Raw genomic sequence first — 20,555 nt, 5'->3', positions numbered from 1 at the left:
TATTTACTGAAAAAAAAGTCTCATCAAGGCAGCTTGACAGTCCGTCTTTAAAAGGGATTGACCTAGATGTATCAATTTGTCCGAGGACAAAAACTGTCCGATTTGAACATAGCTCCCAGTGAAGATCTCACCCAAGATTGACAATTCCCATACAGCATATGCGCAGACATACAGAAATAGAGACTAGAACACAATTAGTTGGATCTGCTATTTAAAGGGGTACTCCGCCCCTAGACATCTTATCCCCTATCCAAAAGGATAGGGGATTAGATGCAAGATCGCTGGGGACCCCCCGCATTATAGCAAGCAGCACCCTCCTGTAACTGCTTCCGGAAGCGCTGGAGGCTCTCAGGCTAATTCCTCCGACTACGGGGACAGAAGATCGTGACGTCACGACTCCGCCCCAGATTGACGTCACACCCCGCCCCCTCAATGCAAGTCTTCATTTGAAATTAGATTAATTAATTAATATTAAATCTTGTTAGACTTGCATTGAGGGGGTGGGGCGTGACGTCACACGGGGGCGGAGTCGTGACGTCACGATCTTCTGTCCCCGTGGTCGGGAGGAATTAGCCAGAGAACCTCTAGCGCTTCCGGAAGCAGTTACAGGTGGGTGCTGCTTGCTATATTGCAGGGGTCAACAGCGGCGGGACCCCGGCGATCTGACATCTTATCCCCTATCCTTTGGATAAGATGTCTAGGGGCGGAGTACCCCTTTAAGATTGTAGGAAACCTAGCTTCCAAAAACCAACAGAGGCTGTAAGGGCAGCCATACTGTTTGCTACAGAACGTTCCCACAAATAAAGGCTGTCTAATAAAACTGTTAACAATCTAACATAAAATAATGACATCGTTACTGGAATTTGTTTCATTCCAAAATATTGAATAATGGCAAAATAAAGAAGAAATGTCCAGCGCACGTTCCCGTTAAAATCCAAAACTTTATTCAAGCATGTACACCAGGTACGAAGACAGGGTAGACACAGGTGACGCGTTTCAGCCCGTCAAAGGGCCTTAGTCATACTAAGGCCCTTTGACGGGCTGAAACGCGTCACCTGTGTCTACCCTGTCTTCCTACCAGTTGTACATGCTTGAATAAAGTTTTGGATTTTAACGGGAACGTGCGCTGGACATTTCTCCTTCATTTTGCCATTGCCAGCACAGGGTACGGCCCGTACCAGTCTGTGCGCAGTAGGACGCAGGAGGTCGAGCTGAACACGGATTACACAGCTTCCACAAAATATTGAATAAGATCCTATCTGACATTCAGCAGTGCTCTGTTAGAGCTAAATGTAGCTTGCTCCTTGTTGACACATCACACATTACCATAATGTTAGGTACAGAGTCCGGTTACTGGAGTGCAGTGTTTGAGCTAAGAAGGAAATGTTTACAGCTTATTACATTTATCCTCTTCTCTTTCATGACACGTAAAGTGCTTTTTATTTCCTAAAGAAACTCTTCAGAAAGAAAAAAAATACAAATATGTAATGCCTAGCGCATGGCACGACAAGAAAGTGCACATATGAGACAGTATACTAGGCATAACAGACTGAATCAGCTTCTTCTTGGTGTATTCCTTTAAAACCATCCGGCTATGCTAATGAGATTGTGCAATACTAGAGAAATACTCCAGGATGTCTTGAATGGTGAATTCCATGGTGATACCTGCTCCAGTGTAACATTTCTCAATCAAACCCTCAAAGTGCTTATACTGGCGGATAAATTCATCCTGCATGGTGTGCCAAACCACCTGAGAAATAGAGTAGACACCACATAATATTAGTAAAGTCAGGATAATGACGTTTGGATGTGTAAACAGTGCATTCATCATACTGATAATGCAATGGGATTCTGCTGCACTGTGAACATAGCAGAATTTCCACCGCAGATTTTCCACCGCAGAAATTCTGATTCTGTGGTCCACCAAAAAAATAAAAGTTCATTCTTTTGGCGGAATCCACTAGCAAATGCATTGCTGTCTATGGAGATGGAGCATTTCTTTGTGGTCTTAGTGCCAGAAGAACATGAAAATTTGTGGAATGTCTGACAGTGTTTTTCGGGCGGACATTCAGCAAATTTTCCGCCATGTGAACATAGCCGAATAAAACATTCAAAACTATACAAAGAAGCCAATATTCACTTTTATGTACGTAAAGTGCAGGTTGGTAATGACAAAGAGCAAGGGCTAGATCAGTGGTCTTCAAACCTGCGGACCTCCAGATGTTGCAAAACTACAACTCCCAGCATGCCCGGACAGCCGTTGGCTGTCCGGGCATGCTGGGAGTTGTAGTTTTGCAACATCTGGTGGTCCGCAGTAGAGATGAGCGAATTTACAGTAAATTCGATTCGTCACAAACTTCTCGGTTCAGCAGTTGATGACTTTTCCTGCGTAAATTAGTTCAGCTTTCAGGTGCTCCGGTGGGCTGGAAAAGGTGGATATAGTCCTAGGAGACTCTTTCCTAGGAATGTATCCACCTTTTCCAGCCCATCGGACCACCTGAAGGCTGAACTAATATACGCAGGATAAGTCATCAACTGCCGAGCCGAGAAGTTCGTGACGAATCGAATTTACTGTAAGTTCGCTCATCTCTAGTCCGCAGGTTGGAGACCACTGGGTTAGATAATGCCACAGTACCAAAAATACTATAATACCACAAGTATCACAGTACAACAGTATAAAAAAATACTATAATACCATGTGAACAAACCACATATCACACTAGATCACAGGTATTAGAACAAGAGTCCCCCTATTTATGTTTAGCAATTTTGTGTGTATGTTAACAGAGTCTCTAGTATCTGCTCATGTTGATACACAGTGCAAAATGTTATTGAACTACCGTAGTTTATTGGATTATCTTGTGTATGTTTAAATTTAGCAATAAAGATTATTATTATAATTTTTTTTTTTTGGCCTTGTTCACACCACGATTTGTGCCTCCAAGGCATAGTTCATAGTTAAAGGGGTATTCCAGGCCAAAAATTTTTTTATATATCAACTGGCTCCGGAGAGTTAAGCAGATATGTAAATTACTTCTATTAAAAAATCTTAATCCTTCCAATAGTTATTAGCTTCTGAAGTTTTCTCTCTAACTGCTCAATGATGATGTCACATCCCGGGAGCTGTGCATGATGGGAGAATATCCCCATAGGAACTGCACAGCTCTCGGGACGTGAGTCATCAGAGAGCAGTTAGACAGAAAACAACAACTCCACTTCAGAAGCTAATAACTATTGGATGGATTAAGATTTTTTAATAGAACTAATTTACAAATCTGTTTAACTTTCCGGAGCCAGTTGATATATTAAAAAAAGTTTTGGCCTGGAATACCCTTTTAAGTCAGGAAAATGCTGATGTGTCCACACTCGGACAAGAATGGGCCCCATTCATTTCAATGGCCTGAGTGTAGTCAATTAGGAGATTTATCAAAACCTGTGCAGAGGAAACGTTGTCCAATTGCCCATAGCAACCAATCAGATTGCTTCTTTTATTTTTCACAGGCCTTCCTAAAAATGAAAGAAGCGATCTGATTGGTTGCTATGGGCAACTTTTCCTCTACACAGGTTTTGATTCTGAGACAAATTTTCAGTCTGAGACAAAACTCTGATTTGATGGTAAAATGACCCAAGGATAGCAACTAGCTGACTTTGCTCAAGCCACTGAAATGAATGGGGTCCGTTCTTGTCCGAGCACAGACACATCTGCACGTAATTTGGACATTTTCCCTTTGTATCCATGCTTCGGAGGCAAAAATGGTAGTGTGGACTTAGCCTTTCTGACAGCGCCTAATCCACAGTGTATTGTAAATTATTACACAGATAAAGCCCCCAAAGCAATGTCCTTACCTGCAATAGGTTCTCCTCCTCACAAAGATGCTTGTCCACCTTTCTGTAGAGGTTATCTAGTCCCTTCTTCACCTCTTTACCAGGATAGTCCTTTATGACTTTACGCAACTCTTGCTTGCTGAATGCCAATTGGTAGCTTACTTCATCATAGCCAATTCCCTGGGCCACACGTGCTTTAACCCCTTCAAAGAAAATCTTTGCAATAGCAAAGTAAAAAAATAAAGTTTAATCCATAAAACTCACATAGTATACAAAGTTCAAGAATAGTTAAAGGGGTACTCCAGTGGATCCAAATGCTTTTCGAATCAACTAGTACCAGAAAGTTATACAGGTTTGTAAATTAATTCTATTTAAAAATCTTAATCTTTCCAGTACTTATCAGCTGCTGTATGCTACAGAGAGAGTTGTGTAGTTCTTTCCAGTCAGACCACAGTGCTCTCTGCTGTCACCTCTGTCCGTGTCAGGAATTGTACAGAGTAGGTGTAAATCCGCATAGCAAACCTATGCTGTTCTGGAAAGTTCCTGACACTGGCAGAGGTGTCAGCAGAGAGCACTGAGATCAGACTAGAAAAAAAACTACACAACTTCCTCTGGAGCATACAGCAGCTGATTTTTTTTTTTTTTTTTAAGAGAAATTGTATATACTCAAATAGAAGCACAGAAAATAAAAAAGCTAGATAAATCTGGTGAACAAAGTCCCACCCCTTGTTGCTCAGAGCAACCAAGCTTTTATTCATATTGTTATGGGTAACAATGTCATCCTTATAACTAGACTGTTTAAATGAGGCCCAGTGTGTGGATTTCAGACATCCATTGATTCGACAGGAGTTATATAAACAGTGTAGGTCACAATGCTACGCTGTTAACGCATTTCCTATTAATCAATAAGTCAATAGTTTCTGCAAATTGCGTAAAACAACTGTTTCCGTCCTCCTGACTACCTTTGGCAGCAACAAGCAGGCTGAAGGGGGCTGGGGAGCACTCAAGCTCAAGATAGATGTGGGTCCCAGAGATGGGACCCGCATCTATGAGGCACATTTGGCTTATTCCTTAGAAGTCATTTGACCCCTTACATAGATCTTTACACCACTTAGTATCCCAAAGCATTATTTCTTGTCAGTGTTACACTGCCTTAGGCACTTAGACAAGCATGTATGGACTGACAGAGGGAGATTTCTTAGATGCCACAGTCAGAAGTGATCAAGGCATCTAAGTGGGTATCACAGGGTTCTTAGATACCAAACATTATAGCAGGAGCCTACCAATCACCTATAAGCTCTCACTGTCGTGATCCCACAACACATATGTACAGCATTGTGTCTTTATATCAGTCACTCTACATGCATGTCAAGGTACACCATGGGGTTAATAAGCCTGTTACTTGAGACATGCCAGCAACCTAAAAGTGTATCCTCCAACCAACCATTCATTGGAAAATGACCCTTAGCAAAAACATTACATTTAATTTCTCCAGAGGATGTCCCAGTGAATATATGACGTATGATTGGAGATGGTCATTATATTTCTGCTTGGCTTCTCTTTTTTCTGCTTCCAAACAGGAGATCTTTAACCGAGAAAGAGTAGCAAAGATGTGGTGAAAGTTTTCCATCATGACGACATCTCGAGGAGTCTTCTGACTTTCATTTGCAACTTTTTCGACTGGAACAGAAGAGAAATGACAACATGACATTAATAATGCTTGCATGTAGAAGTGCATAACTAATATTTATAGAAATGTATCATATGCCTGCTGCTTGTCCCTTGGCTGATAAGCTTCACAAACAGCTGTATTACTTCACTAGAGACATAAGTGAAGCGTTAAGTGGTACCTGTTACCATCAATGAAAATGTATAGTTTATAGCTTAACTTGAATCACTTTTCTAATATACTTCTTAATAAAATTTTGTAACTTTATGTGTTAAGTTGACCCTTAAAAGTTTGGCCAACAAGGGTCCTCCTTCTGGTCCTGTCTGCAGTCCTGCCAGCAGATTGTCTCCTACAGCAGCCTTTCAGAGACAAAAGTCAGGTAATTCAGGTGGGACCTGAGCTCAGCACAGTGTATAGAGTGTATAGAGCTGAATATTTTAGCTCCCTTTACCTTTGAGCTGAGCTAAACTGTAGAGCAGGGTTTCCAACCAGGGTGCCTCAGTTGTTGGAAAACTACAACTCCCAGCAAGTCTGAACAGCCAAAGGCTAGGAGTTGTAGTTTTGCAACAGCTGGATGCACCCTGGTTAGGAAACACTGCTTAGAGTCAAGATGTCTTCAGTGCATAGTGCTAAATATTATGTTGGATATTTCTGCTCCTTTTTGTAGGTGCTCGGCAGATCTGAGCGCACTGTAGAGTTCAGAGCTGTGGGGTGTGTGTGGTCTCAGCCAATCACAGCTCATCACACACTGAACTGCTTTAGCCTGTGTGTTCATAGCAGCATAGCAGAGTAAGGGAGGAAGTTCTCCCTAGTAGGGCTTCAGATGATGTCACGCCTGCTGGGGAATGCCCCTTTCTGGGCTGTGGAGCTGACTGTGACTGAGCCATATATACAGCACAATATCAAGGTAGAAAACTAAAAAGTAATAAAAATAAAGGCATGTGGTGGTTTAATATGATGGGAGGAGTGAACTGAGAGGATTAAAAAAATGTATCAAGATCATGACAGGTACTCTAAACAGGGACAAAAAGACCCAATACACAACATACACCAGTGGTTCCCACCCAGGGTGCCTCAGCTGTTCCAAAACTACAACTCCCAACATGTCCGGACAGCCGTTGGCCGCACAGATTATAGGTACAGGTTTTGGCCTTTTTGATTTACCACGTATACAAGCCTTTGGTTTCTATGAAACTTACCATTTATGAAAACTGCTCTGATCAGTTTTGTGTAAGCTTTATCCAAGTCTCCCCGTCTTTCCGCTGATCGAAAGATTGACTCGGCCAGTTCAGCAAACTCTTCAAACCCCGACACAAATGGAAGAATGCCGACTTTGCTCTTTTTGGAGATTTTAACATCCTCCATCTGCTTGATCTGATTGGTCTAAGCAGAGAAGTGGTACACCATAAATCATCACACAACAAAGTTAATACATTGGGTGAGGTTAAAGTTATGACAAACTAAGGCAATGTAATATATGTAAATAAGTAAAATACATAGCATGCATTGCTTCTTTGTATTTTTAAGGAATGAAAATGATTAATTAACAAATACCTAAATGGAGAAAATATCACAGACCCAATAGTCAGTGTAGAGATGGATGAGGTACTGCAGATCTTGGAAACCTGTTTTACTCTTTAACCCCTTCCTGGCCCATGTCATAGGTTGGATGAGTGGACATGGTGAGGGCCCGCGGATTGGGTCCACCTCATAACCAGGAGATGCCCTCTGCCATCAGCAGCTGCCATCTGCCAGTAATGACAGACATTACTCCGATGCCTGTCATTTAACTGGTTAAATACTGTGATCTATACAGATCACAGCATTTAAACATTAAATGCCGCTATTCCCTGGTGTCTAGTGGTCCCATCTAGTGGGGAGCGATTCAATCGCGAAGAGACTATGGGTTGCTAAGGAAGCTCTGGGCCTTAACTCTGCTCCTCGGCCTTCCAGCTGTCTTTGGCAGCCCTTAGCAATCGTGTGCAGATAGCAAAGATCAATGCAATACACTGCCATACTGTGATGACAAATATAAGTTCTTTGTAGCGCTTTGTTGTGGTATCTTTTTAATTGCATGGAGTGTTGTGGTATCTTTTGAACAGCTGTTTTAGAAACAACGCTGCACAGCTCCATTAAAGTGAATGTAGCGGAGTTCTAATACCACACACAACCTGTGTACAGGTGTGGTGTTTAAAATAAATAAATAAATAATTGTTTTTCCTATCCTGGATAACCCCTTTAACTAGGTACTAAGAATTTCCCCAGACATCAAAGAAAAAAGGGCAAAAAGTCAGGCGCCAGTAATAAAACTTCTAAACACTGGCTACATAGGATTTTCCAGCACTTGATCTGCATTATCTGCCAATTTTCTGACCTCTCTTGAGGTTACCTTTGGGAATTGCACAGAATAAAATATCATTTTCAGTCTGCCAATAAATGACCATAATATAGAAGATCATGAAGACACACATATTGTTGCATGTGCACTTGTGTTTGTGTTAAAACAAAAACACTGCAAATTCCCACTTACTATGCACTTATCAAAATTCCTTTTCACAGTAACCAGGACATTGCCAAGAGTAGTACTGAGGAAGGAGGCAGAGTCCACATTCTCGGCAGTCCACACGTGGTGGCTCATCTTAACCAGCATGTACAGAGAGTTGAAGCTGTCAATCTTGTCCCCCAAGGCAATAAGGTTGTTAAGTTCTGGTTCTATGCAGCGAAAGATGTGTGTCATCATCTGTCGGATCATTTCCTTCCTATAAAGAAGTATCCAATCCAAAGGAGTAATGTGTTTAAAAATATACAGTACATCATTAGGAATTATTATACGTTTTAAAGCGTACCTTTGATATGTTACTCAGTACCTAATCCTGACACTGTACATCTCATTTTTATGCCTCTATCACCTATATTTATTATAAAAAATACCTCTTTTCATTAGCTCACAGTGTAAGAAATCCTCTCCGGGAAGGGGATGTGTCCCTCCCTTGTTGTGGTGGGAGGTGGTTAGTGTGTCTGCTCATGACTCATGGACAAGCCTGATGCTGCTGCAAGACTGGTTAGTGTCCCAGTAGGTATGGGGACCCCTAGTGGTGGGCTTTTCAGGAGGCATTTTCTTTATTAAATATTCAACATTATTTAAAACAACCAGATTACAAAAGGGTTTTAATTATCATAAGTAATAACATATAAAAAGTGGATCTGACAGTGCCCATTTAAAGAGAATAAAGATGAACTTTATGTACACATGCTGTGGTTGCAACCAATATTGAAGAGGATAAGCTCAATTCAATAGTTGAGTTGAATGTCTCTATTAAGGTGCTAGAGCCAGAAAACATTCCCCAGACTAGTGACAAGCAGACTTTTTAGTCACATTCCATCTTATCCAAAAATGTTATCCATTTTGAATAACAAGTGAAACATATAATTTCAATGTTATCCCATAAAGCATAATGTTTGAAAAGACAGCTTTTAGGTAACATTGTATTGTGTCTCAAGAAACAATTTTTAAGCAAAACATTACAATGAAAAAGCATGATAAGCAATGGTTAAGGTACAAACAATAGGGTAAGTTTTCTCAGCATCATTAATTTAAAAAAAAATAAAAAATCAAACACCAAAACTGCATGTGTGAATGCCCCATAAGTGATACAAGTTATTTGCTATTTTCTGTATATAACAAATCATTTTATTCATGATTAGCAATAATAAGATTAACAGACATACTCTGAGGATGCTGTCATGCTTGAGTTCTGTAATCGAGATACTCCACCGCCATCTGCATCATCTTCATCCTAAAATAAAACAAATCAGACAGTTTTCTGAAAAGCACATAAAACAAAATGTAAGAAAGATTCACTAACCTTTTAACCCCTTAAGGACGCAGGACGTAAATGAACGTCCTGGTGCGGTGGTACTTAACGCACCAGGACGTACATTTACATCCTGTACATAACCGCGGGCATGGGAGCGATGCCAGTGTCATGCGCGGCTGATCCCGGCTGCTGATCGCAGCCAGGGACCCGCCAGCAATGGCCGACGCCCGCGATCTCGCAGGCGTCCGCCATTAACCCCTCAGATGCCGGGATCAATAAAGATCCCGGCATCTGCGGCAGTACGCGATTTCAATGAATGATCTGATCGCCCGCAGCGCTGCTGTGGGTCCCCTCACCTGCCTCTGTCCGGCGTCTTCTGTTATGGTCTGAGATCGAGCAGACCAGAGCAGAAGATGACCGATAACACTGATCTGTTCTATGCAAATGTGGTATAAAAAAAAAGTACAGATCATTGCGCAAAAAATGAGCCCTCATACCGCCGCTTATACGGAAAAATGAAAAAGTTATAGGTCATCAAAATAAAGGGATTATAAACGTACTAATTTGGTTAAAAATGTTGTGATTTTTTTTAAGCACAACAATATAAAAGTATGTAATAATGGGTATCATTTTAATCGTATTGACTCTCAGAATAAAGAACACATGTCATTTTTACTGTAAATTGTTCGGCGTGAAAACGAAACCTTCCAAAATTAGCAAAATTGCGTTTTTCTTTTTAATTTCCCAACAAAAATAGTGTTTTTTGGTTGCGCCATACATTTTATGATATAATGAGTGATGTCATTACAAAGGACAACTGGTTGCGCAAAAAACAAGCCCTCATACTAGTCTGTGGATGAAAATATAAGAGAGTTATGATTTTTAGAAGGCGAGGAGGAAAAAACGAAAACGTAAAAATTAAATTGTCTAAGTCCTTAAGGCCAAAATGGGCTGAGTCCTTAAGGGGTTAAAGGGGTACTCCAGTGGAATTTTTTTTTTTTATCAACTGGTGCCAGAAAGTTAAACAGATTTGTAAATTATTTCTATAAAAAAATCTTAATCCTTCCAATACATTTTATGGGCTGTATACTACAGAAGAAATTCTTTTCTTTTTGGATTTCTCTGATGTCCTCACCACAGTGCTCTCTGCTGACCTCTGCTGTCCATTTTAGGAACTGTCCAGAGCAGCATATGTTTGCTATGGGGATTTTCTCCTGCTCTGGACAGTTCCAAAAATGGACAGCAGAGGTCAGCAGAAAGCACTGTAGTCGTGACATCAGAGAAATCCAAAAAGAAAAGCATTTCCTCTGTAGTATATAGCCCCTAAAAAGTACTGGAAGCATTAAGATTTTTTAATAGAAGTAATTTACAAATCTGTTTAACTTTCTGGCGCCAGTTGTAATAAAAAAAAAAGTTTTCCACGGGAGTACCCCTTTAACAAGCTTTTCAGGATACGCTGGTGTGTAAATGAGGAGAAGCACTTTGTCTGGCCATTATGTAACTTGTATATGGCATTTTAACCAGTTTTCCTGATCTCAAATTTCCAATTGTCCCTGAGCTAGTGAGTGGAAACTAGCCTCTAGAAAGCCTTAAACACATATACAGGCGAGCCTACTCCTAAATCTCTACAGCACAACCTCAGAAGCAGCAGCACATGGTGGAAAATACAAAGCAGTTCTAGGCAGTGTAAGCTGTAAAACGGACAATGGGCTGCGATATAAAACTCACTGCTACAGCCAAATCTGTGTCTCGTTCTGCTTCTGTTTCCCCTGCTAAACTCGTTTCCCAACACTATACATAGATTTCTATTAGTGGTCTATCTTATCTTTTAAATTTTAGCAGTTTTTTTGGAGTGAATGATGATTTTAGAAGTGGGAAGGAGAACAGGAGGAAAAATACATTTTTCTCTACTAAGATATATTATAAGGTTTCTTATTCTAATGGCTGCTGTTGATTTATGCAAGGGTTATTAAAAGGTTACACTACCAGCCTATGGTTTAATACCTCTAGAAGATTTAAAAAAAAAAAATGGCATTTTAATATCAGACTTAAAGGGAAACTTTGGCGAGAACCAGAGTATCCCACTGTAATTATTGTTTTATCTGTATGGGTTATGTAGATGCTATATTGTCACTTCCATTCAGTAGAAAGACAAATGTCTCCGGCCCTAATTCAGCATAAAAGCGGTAGAAACAAAGAAGATAAATAAGAATATTTTCTAAGATGTTCATTTTAAAATGTAATTTGTGTGAAGGCTGTCTAAATAAAATAAAATAAAAAAGCCTTTGCTTACCTCCCCCGTAGCCTCAGTTATCATGGTGCTATGCTACACAATGGTGCTTCAGACAAAACGCTAAGGTGGAACACTGCTCTGACTAGTGATTGACTTAATGTTAATGTGACGTATTGTCTGCAGCACAATTGATGTGTACAGTGGCAAAGACCAGGTGCCGCAATAATAGAGGCTGCATGGGAGAAAGGTAGGTAAGTAGAGGCTTTTTTTAAAATGTTATCAGGCAGCCTACCAACGATTGTTTTTCCTTCTATTTTTCTTTTTTGCTGGATAACCCCATAGACAAGTCTTAAACAAGACTTTACAGAGCTCTGCAAGCAACAATGCATGGGGAAAACCATGTTAATATCTTTATAAGGTTTTGTTTAATAATATACATTAATAATTGTTTACTGCAGTTACTCATTCACCTCTAATCCATTAACCTTATGAAATACATGTCATCTAGACTCCCATAAAACCACAAAAGATGAGTGAATTTAATAATTCATAGTGTCGCAATTTAGATTTACTTATTGGTCCTCCAGGTTCCCCTAAAAACATCCTATTGTGATTTTGTGATAATGCATCTGTCCAGCTCGACATAAAATCTTTAATTTATTTTCAGAGATGCTGGTTAATTGGTACACGTCAGATCTTGTTATATTCCCCCAATGACAGTAAATTATTTGATGGTTGTAAGAAGGTCATTTTATCAGAAAGCTAGCAATTAAAAACACATAATAGCAACTCCCATAAGCCAGTACTTTCATGAACTCTATTTCCCACCAACATAGACATGAATGGAGGGGGCAAGGGGTGACGTCACTTGGGGCGTGGCCGTAACGTCACGTCCCCGTCTTGGAGGCAGCGCCCGGCACAGAATGCCGGGGGCTGAACCGAGATCATGGGGGTCCCTTGGATAGGGGATAACATGTATAAAGCCGGACTACCCCTTTAATACCCCATAATGATCTCTCTAAGGATGTTCGACTGGGTTCAAGTCAGGGCTCTGTCTGGGCCACTCATGGACATTCACAGAGGTGTCCCTAAGCCGCTCCTGTGTTGTCTTGTCTGTGTGCCTAAGATAATTGTCTTATTGAAAAATGAACCTATAGCCCAATCTAAAGATCCAGAGGACTCTGGATCAGGTTTTCATTAAGAATATCTCTGTACTTTACTCCAAACAGCCTTCACTCAACCCTGATCAGTCTTTGTCCCTGCTGCTGAAAAATACCCCCACAGCATGATGCTGCAAACACCATGCTTTACTGTAGAGATGGTATTGGGCAGGTGATGAGCAATGTCTGGTTTCCTCCAGACATGATGCTTAGAATTGAGGCCAAAATCTTCAATCTTGGTTTACTCAGACCAACAAATCTTGTTTCTCACAGTCCGAAAGTCCTTTAAGTGCTTTTATGGTTTTTTTTTTACTGAGGAGAGGCTTTTTTTCAAGCCCAGATTGGTGGAGTGATGCAGTAATGGGTGAACTTCAGGAGGTTTCTCTTATCTGCACACATGATGTTTGGAGCTCAGCCAGAGTGACTATTAAGTTCTTGGGCCTTTTCTCTGATAGGTTAGTTTGGTCAAGCGGCCTGGTTGTGCTCCCCAGACCTGTGTCTCCACACCATCCTGTCTCTGAGCTCTACAGGCAGGTCTTTCTACCTCATGGCTTGTTTAGTCAGCTGTAAGACCTTACATAGATAGGGCTGTTTCCAAATTCGCTGAATTTACCACAGATGACTCCAATCAAGGTGTAGAAACATTTTAAAGATGATCAAGATAAATGGGAGCTCCCCAAAGCTGAATTTCAAGTGTTATAGCAAAGGGTCTGAATACATATATCTTGGGATGTCCTAATACTATTTTATTAAGACAGAATACCTATACTTTAAAAAATAAAAATAAAAAAAGAGAATCTGACACCATGGACCTGTTTTTAATGCTTTTTACAGTAGGAAAATAGGTGTAGCCATCTTGTTGCTAATAAGTTAATTCCTTGTTCTGGACAAAGGAGTCGGTTGCTGCTGTATGTGCAACACTCCCATCATGCAATTAGACTGAAGCAGGGAGAAATTTTCATGACTGGTGCCATCGATCGGAATGGGCGGGACAAAGCATTGCTAATACTGCTGTGGTCGTCTCCATTGCACCGAACAAGAAAGTTGAATATTAGCAACAAGACCAATAGCTCCAGAATGGGTGCACCAATTTGTGCGTGATAAGCAGCATTAGTAATAGGGTGAACTGCACTATGTACCTGTATATTCAGATAAATGCTGGTGACCCTGCTGTCAGATTTCCTTTAATGTCAAGGGACAGCCTCCTGTAGGTGGTAGCTGCCCACTCAAAGACAGCAGTAGTCCCCCTTGTAGGTAAATACAGCCCTCCCTGTAGGTGGGAGTAGCTCCCCTCTCCATAACACTTACTGAAACACTGCAGTACTGACCTGCTCAGTCCAATGTTGCCGCACTGCCTCCAGTTCTGCCTCCACAACATGGTGTCCTATATGGAGGAGCATGAGACATTCATGTCACTCTGCCTCCTCAATGGTACACTGCGCTTAAAGCAGCGCAGGGGCAGTAGAGGTGTGTCACATGCTCCTCCATAGGACGCCATGTTGTGAATGGCAGAACGGGGGAGCGGAGCGGCACAGCACAATGTACAGAGCAGGGCCGTACTGCAGTATTTGAGAAAGGGGTAGTTTTGCCTGCCAGCATGAATCGGATTAGGTATCAGAGACATTTGCACAAGTTATGGATACCGTGCAAGTGTCTGGTATCAGGATCTTATTTTTTTTTATTTGCACAATTCCTCAATTTAACTTAATGTGAAAAGTGAAAGGGTCTTAAGACTTTCCACATACATTGTGGGTAGTACAGAAATAACTTTCTAATATTTTCTGCAACAAGTATGATAATCTTAAACGTGCTTTCCCATCTCACAAAGTGCACAGCAGCGTTCCTAGTCACCGCAACCTAACTAATATGGGAGTTGTAGAGGTCGAACACTCAACAATCCTAGAATTATGCCATCAATTATTGAGATGGGAATACCTCTTTTTGGGGGCGGAGGGTCTGGTGGCATTGGTGGGGATCTGAAGGAATTTGTTGGGGTGGACACATAGATAAGGTCTGGTAGGATTTTTGGAGGCGTCTGGGAGGATATATGGAGGTAGGGGTCTGACGGGATTTGTGGGGTGGAGAAGCTTAGAGGCAGAGCTGGCGTCTGGTGGGGTTTTCTGGGGATGGGGCAGTCTGAAAGCATTTGTGGGGGACTTGAGGCATTGGTTGGGGTCCAGAGGGATTTGTGGGGGTGAGGGGGGGGGTGGGCACATTGATGTGGTTCTTCCATGACAAGTTACCTACAGGGGAGTGATGTTTAAAGGGGCAAACTAAGTAAAGGTGGCAAGTTACTTTCAGTGATAAACCTACCTACTACCCCTCACCTGCTCTACCCTTCCCCTCCCAACCCACTTACCTACCCACCTTACTGTGCGTGATTCTAAATGACAGAATTATTACTGTTTGGAACCACATAGATGGGCAAAAGAGGAGGGCGATTCTGGAAAAGTGCAGAGCCTAATATGTTTGTGTTGCAGGTTCTGCAATGAAAAGTGGTTGGAAGAAATCGTCATGATGCCCCGGGCGAGTTGGAGAAGGAAAGGGAACAACTGCAATCAGAAAAGACGTCATCTGTGAGTCCCTGCATATAGCAGCATTGTAATCTACATAGCTAACAGATATATAGGTATTGTGCATTGGCTTCTTTTTAGCCATTTATGACTTTCAGCAAAAATTATTTGATAGCGGAGCCCCACAATTTTTTTCTTCAGGGGGATGCCCTAAGCTGAAAAAGGTTGGGACACACTGGCCTGATGGTTACAACGGGATCTCAGACTCTGGCTCCCTTTGGACTTCAGGATGAAATCATTACCTACCAGATCCACTCCTACTAGCTCCCAAACCCCTTCACATCCATTTGCTATATGGCATCAGGATATATGAAAGTTAAGCACCACCACTGAGACTGTTTCACACATGGCATTTCTTGCAGATTTTTTTTCAGTTTTTGCTGTGATTTTCCCAAATCATGGCAAAAACAGAGATTGTACCGTAATTGTGCAAAATATGATAAAAACTTTAAATTTTTACCACAGTTTTGGAAAAATGCTGTAAAAAAAGGTGTGGAAAACACGCAGTAAAAATGAAATGTGTGAACACAGCCTAAAGATGTCAAATCTTCATAAAACACCTTAATTTCCTTGGCAATATTTCTCAGAACTGTACAGGTCGCTCCATGCATGGGGAGAGCTGGGGTCCTGGGCAGGAGATCCCCACGATCTGATACTCATCCACTATCTGCAGAATCCTGTGGATAGGGGATAAGTACTTATGTGTAAGATGCACTTTCAGCCAATAGCTGCAGCACCTGAAAGGATATCCGCTTCTGTACAGCCCAGTAACACAGTAGTAGAGAGCACCTTGGAAATTTCAGAATGAACTAAAAAACTGGTCCTGGTATATTTAGTAGTTATAGCAGAGCCATATCCTAATTATTGACTCTGAGTCTATATAGCACATAAAACAAAATATATAGAGAGTATCATTAATAAGTAATGTGTGTTCTATACCATGGGTGTCCGAGGCATGCTCTGATGTTGAGATAGATTAAAGAATTTACTGATGAAGTCTTGTTCCGCTAGACAGAGCGGCTCCAGTTCACTTAAGACCTGTTCAAAGATCTGGACAGAAAAAAAATTATTCTGATTATATTGAGCGTCCGTAACTTATTAGACACATTAAAACATTTACAGCCCAGTTAAGCATTATACAAGACACTAAGAGCATTAAGTGAGGAGCAGAGTCGTGCAGAAAAAAGTAACTAGGGCTAAGTGCACATTAGCGCCATTCACAGACTTGGTTTATAGGGAGTTTGACACCTGGTTTAACCTAATACACAGGGTTATAGTGTGGGTGAACTGGATTAAAATGATGAATTACTCTGGTCCAGTTCTGGAGATACAGGCTATATCAGGGTCCATGGCTAATATGTTTTATAACCCCCTTTGTGCAATGGAGGCAAGAGCTGGTGTTCTGTCCTTTCCTGCCTCCATCCCCCTCTGCTACGATATTCCCACCCACCTCAAAACTATTCAGGCAGGGAAGCTCAGAACACTGTCTCCCACCTCCATTTTGCAAAGTGAATTATTTAACATAGAAACGGACCCTAATACAGCATGTATGTCTGGAACTGGACCACAGATCCGGGTGTTGCCCATAGTTTGGGAAGCATAAAACTGATGACTGGTTCCCTTTAAGTGCTTCTATCAGTCTCGCTGCACAAAACAGGGAGAGAAGCATTTAGCAGAGCAATTCTCCTGCCTCATTCTTGCGATCAGTGGGGAGTCTGAATAGATAGACCCTGATTAATCAAAACTTTTCACATGATGTTTTTGTTAAAGGGGTTCTCTGGTGCTTACACATCTTTTCCCCTATCCAAAGGATAGGGGAGAAGATGCCTGATCGCGGGAGTCCCAGGATCATGCACGCGGCACCCCGTTTGTTATCATTCCCCGGAGCGTGTTCGCTCCGGGTCTGATTACAGGCGACCACCGGGCCGGCGGCGTGTGACATCACGCCTCCGCCCCCGTGTGACGTCACGCTCCACCCCTCAATGCAAGCCTACGGGAGGGGGCGTGACAGCTATCACGCCCCCTCCCGTAGGCTTGCATTGAGGGGCGGAGGCGTGACGTCACACGGGGGCGGAGGCGTGACGTCACACGCCGCCGGCCCGGTGGTCGCCTGTAATCAGACCCGGAGCAAACACACTCCGGGGACTGATTACAAACGGGGTGCCGCGTGCATGATCCCGGGGGTCCCCAGAGGCGGGACTCTCACGATCAGGCATCTTATCCCCTATCCTTTGGATAGGGGAAAAGATGTGTAAGCACCGGAGAACCCCTTTAAGTGACAGGTACACTTCATGGTCACTGATATGGTTAAGAAAAAAGATAACCTTGTCAAATTTGGTGCGGTCAGCTACATCCAAGTCAGAAGCAGACATGTTGCCCATATCTAGCAATGAAGAGGACTGAGATCTGCGGCTTCCCGAACTCTGCACCGAGAGTTTATTCAGACTTGATGTGGATCCTGTCAGCTTCCCGGAGCTGCCATGAAGACCTAAAACCCAGAAAGATGAAGGAGATTTAATAGGAAAACAGAGGCACACTAATCTACTGACAGACATTTACCTGACTTTTTTTTTTTTTTTTTTTAAACTAGACCATCCTCACAGAATCTTAATAAAGAAAAGAGAACCAGAGTAATTCTCATATTCCCGGTACGGGAATGTCTCTACGTCTATAAAGCATTTTCCATTTGCAAGTTTTTTTTATTACTAACAATGAAGTGTTCAAACATTTTGGTGGCTTCCAACTTACTAATATAAACTTTTTACTAAATCTTTCCCCATGGGCCAAAAATTGATACATTTTGGTGAATTATCTACAATTACTCATCAATATCAATAAGAATCAGAGAGTTAAAAGGATGAGTGATCTTTGTAAGCTGTAATCCTGGCCATAAAGTAGACCACCACCAATGGACCGGAAGACATCTACAAGATTGCCTTGACTCCTTATAAGCTGGGAAGACAGAACTCACAGGTTATGTTCATTTTGCTGAAAAAAGTATGGGGATCTGCATTTCACTCACTTTATTGAAGTTGTGCGCCAAACTTTCCCTGTTTTTCCAATCAAGTTGTCACTTTGAGCTAATTTCCCAAACAGTGGTATCCAAGATATTAAATATCAACTTTACATTTACTCTGATAGTTATGTGCCGTATTTGGCCATTTACTGAAATGACTCCACGCAGAATGAATTCTAAATGAATTATCATCTGAATTTACAGTATAGGACTTAAAAAGGTTGTCCAGCAAACAACAACGTATCCCCTATCCTGTGGATAAATAAGGTATCTGATCATGGAAGGGTCCATACACTGGTCGTCCCCTAAGATCTCTAGAATGGGGCCCCAGTGATCAGAGAGAGCGGGTGCTGCTGATGACATGCACCCCCATTAATTTCTACCGTATGTACAGCACCCAAGTACAGCACTCCAGCGCTCCTATAGAAACGAAAGGAGCGGATGTCATTTGCAGCATGTGCTCTCTCTGAAAGACTGGGGTTCTGTTCTGGAGATCGCAGGGATATTAGTGGTCAGACCCCTCCATGATCAGATACTTATCCCCTATGCTGTGGATAGAGGTTAAGTAGTTTTTCACTGGAGAGCCCCTTTAAAGGGCTTTCTATCTCATAAACTGACATCATGCCACTTGGCTATGCAAACACTTCAACATCAGTGGGGGTATGATCTTTAGGACACCCACCAATCATAGGAATAAAGCGCCGCACCTGCTTTATTGTTTTTCCACTGAACACCGGTCGATGTCACCGGGGCAGGGAGCTGAAGTCAATGTGGCTTGCTAAAGTCCCTGCACAGATAGATTACTGAATGCACCGCTCTTCAGGGAAAGAACAGTGAAGGCGATTTAGCACCACACCCACCAGTGCTTCATGCAATATATCCTTACAATCCTGCGAGTCCCAAAGGACACTCAATGGTGCTAAGGAGAAGGCATATCCTTGAGACATGCAATCACTGTGTGAGATGGGAATAGCCTTTTAATTAACTTTAAACAAAAGAGAAAACAGGAGCGCTTCCTGGTGTGACACCTTCAGGTTTTCAGGTATAAAATCAGTGAGCCAAGGACCAACTCAAAATGGTTGTGCAAGATACCGGCACAACATGTTTAAACGTTTAATCATGTAAGGCTGATGCTCCTTCCTCCACACGCTCTCAGGCGTGTACAATAGACCCCAATAATATCACATACCACCTTCAGGTACCTGAAGAAGAAACTGGTCCGGTTTTGTAACGCGTAGTACGTCTTTTTGTATAAATCTTTTTAAAGAATTTTTAACTACCTCAATGGCAGCGCCCTGTGATCCTCCGGTGGAGAGTGGTGTGTGATATTGTGGTCTTTAACTAGCTTTGTCATTTATCATAAAATATGAGTACTGGGGTAGACCCTTTTAAACATTTTCCAGCCCACACAGTAGATCACTGAGCTTTTTTGCTAGCTGGCTTGTCAATTTTCATTGACTACTTCTTGTGTCTACATAAACTATGATATAGTAGGAAGGTGATTATGTAAAAAAAAAAATAAAAAAATAAAAAATGGGGTTGGGGTTCCCTGTGCTGTATTAAATAACATCTAACAAAAGAGTTTTAGGAGTAACAACCCTCATGGTGAAGTAATTTGTCTCTAAATTATAATAGCTTTCCAAACTGTGTGCTGTAACACAGTGTGTGTCGGCGGCAGTCTCCAGGTGTGTCATGGGACTGTTCCATTTACCCACAGCAGCCACGTGACTGGTCAGTCTTGTTCAGTGCCTACGACCCATACTGCCTGATTTTAAACTGGTAGCCAGTGGCTTTGCTGCTTTAGGTTAGTGAACAGTGTTGGCTGTCGGGATATCTGATGAGTGATGCCCCTGACATCATGGAAATTATCATTCCCTGATCTGAGCAGGAGCTTCCTAGCCTGCCATGGAGCATGATGGAGAGAAACAGGCCAGGGGTGTAGTCATTAAATAGCACAGGGGGTGAGGAAATGGAACAGGTGGTGATGAAGGGGAGGGTGATGATATGGCACAGGGAGGGATGAAGGGAATGATAAAATGTAGGGAGGAAATGGCACGGGGGGGGGGGGGGAGGCGGACGAAAGGAAATGGCGCAGGGGGAGGAAAGGAAATGGCGTGGGGGGGGGGGAAGGAAAGGAAATGGCACGGGGGGGATATAAGGAAATGGAACGGGGGGGTGGGGAGGAAAGGAAATGGCACGGGGGGGTGGGGAGGAAAGGAAATGGCACGGGGAGGGGGGGGAGGAAAGGAAATGAGGTGAGG

General features: G+C 42.1%; 1 protein-coding gene across 7 annotated transcripts in view; it reads right to left on the bottom strand.

The window, feature by feature from the left end:
• Positions 1-1,111: 1,111 nt before the first annotated feature.
• EXOC1 (exocyst complex component 1) overlaps positions 1,112-20,555 on the bottom strand; it is a 51,074-nt gene continuing 31,630 nt past the window's right edge. For all 7 annotated transcript variants that reach the window (XM_056558294.1, XM_056558318.1, XM_056558338.1 and 4 more), the window contains 8 exons: positions 17,603-17,766; positions 16,218-16,328; positions 9,224-9,291; positions 8,025-8,253; positions 6,694-6,877; positions 5,306-5,505; positions 3,847-4,041; positions 1,112-1,750 (listed from right to left, as the gene is read on the bottom strand). In XM_056558294.1, coding sequence (XP_056414269.1) covers positions 1,598-1,750; positions 3,847-4,041; positions 5,306-5,505; positions 6,694-6,877; positions 8,025-8,253; positions 9,224-9,291; positions 16,218-16,328; positions 17,603-17,766 — 1,304 coding nt within the window. In that variant the 3' untranslated portion in view covers positions 1,112-1,597. The remainder of the gene's footprint in view (positions 1,751-3,846; positions 4,042-5,305; positions 5,506-6,693; positions 6,878-8,024; positions 8,254-9,223; positions 9,292-16,217; positions 16,329-17,602; positions 17,767-20,555) is intronic.

Source organism: Hyla sarda, chromosome 1 (assembly GCF_029499605.1).
Source record: "Hyla sarda isolate aHylSar1 chromosome 1, aHylSar1.hap1, whole genome shotgun sequence".
Classification (NCBI taxonomy): Eukaryota; Metazoa; Chordata; class Amphibia; order Anura; family Hylidae; genus Hyla; species Hyla sarda.
This window is presented reverse-complemented; position numbering and strand designations above follow the sequence as displayed.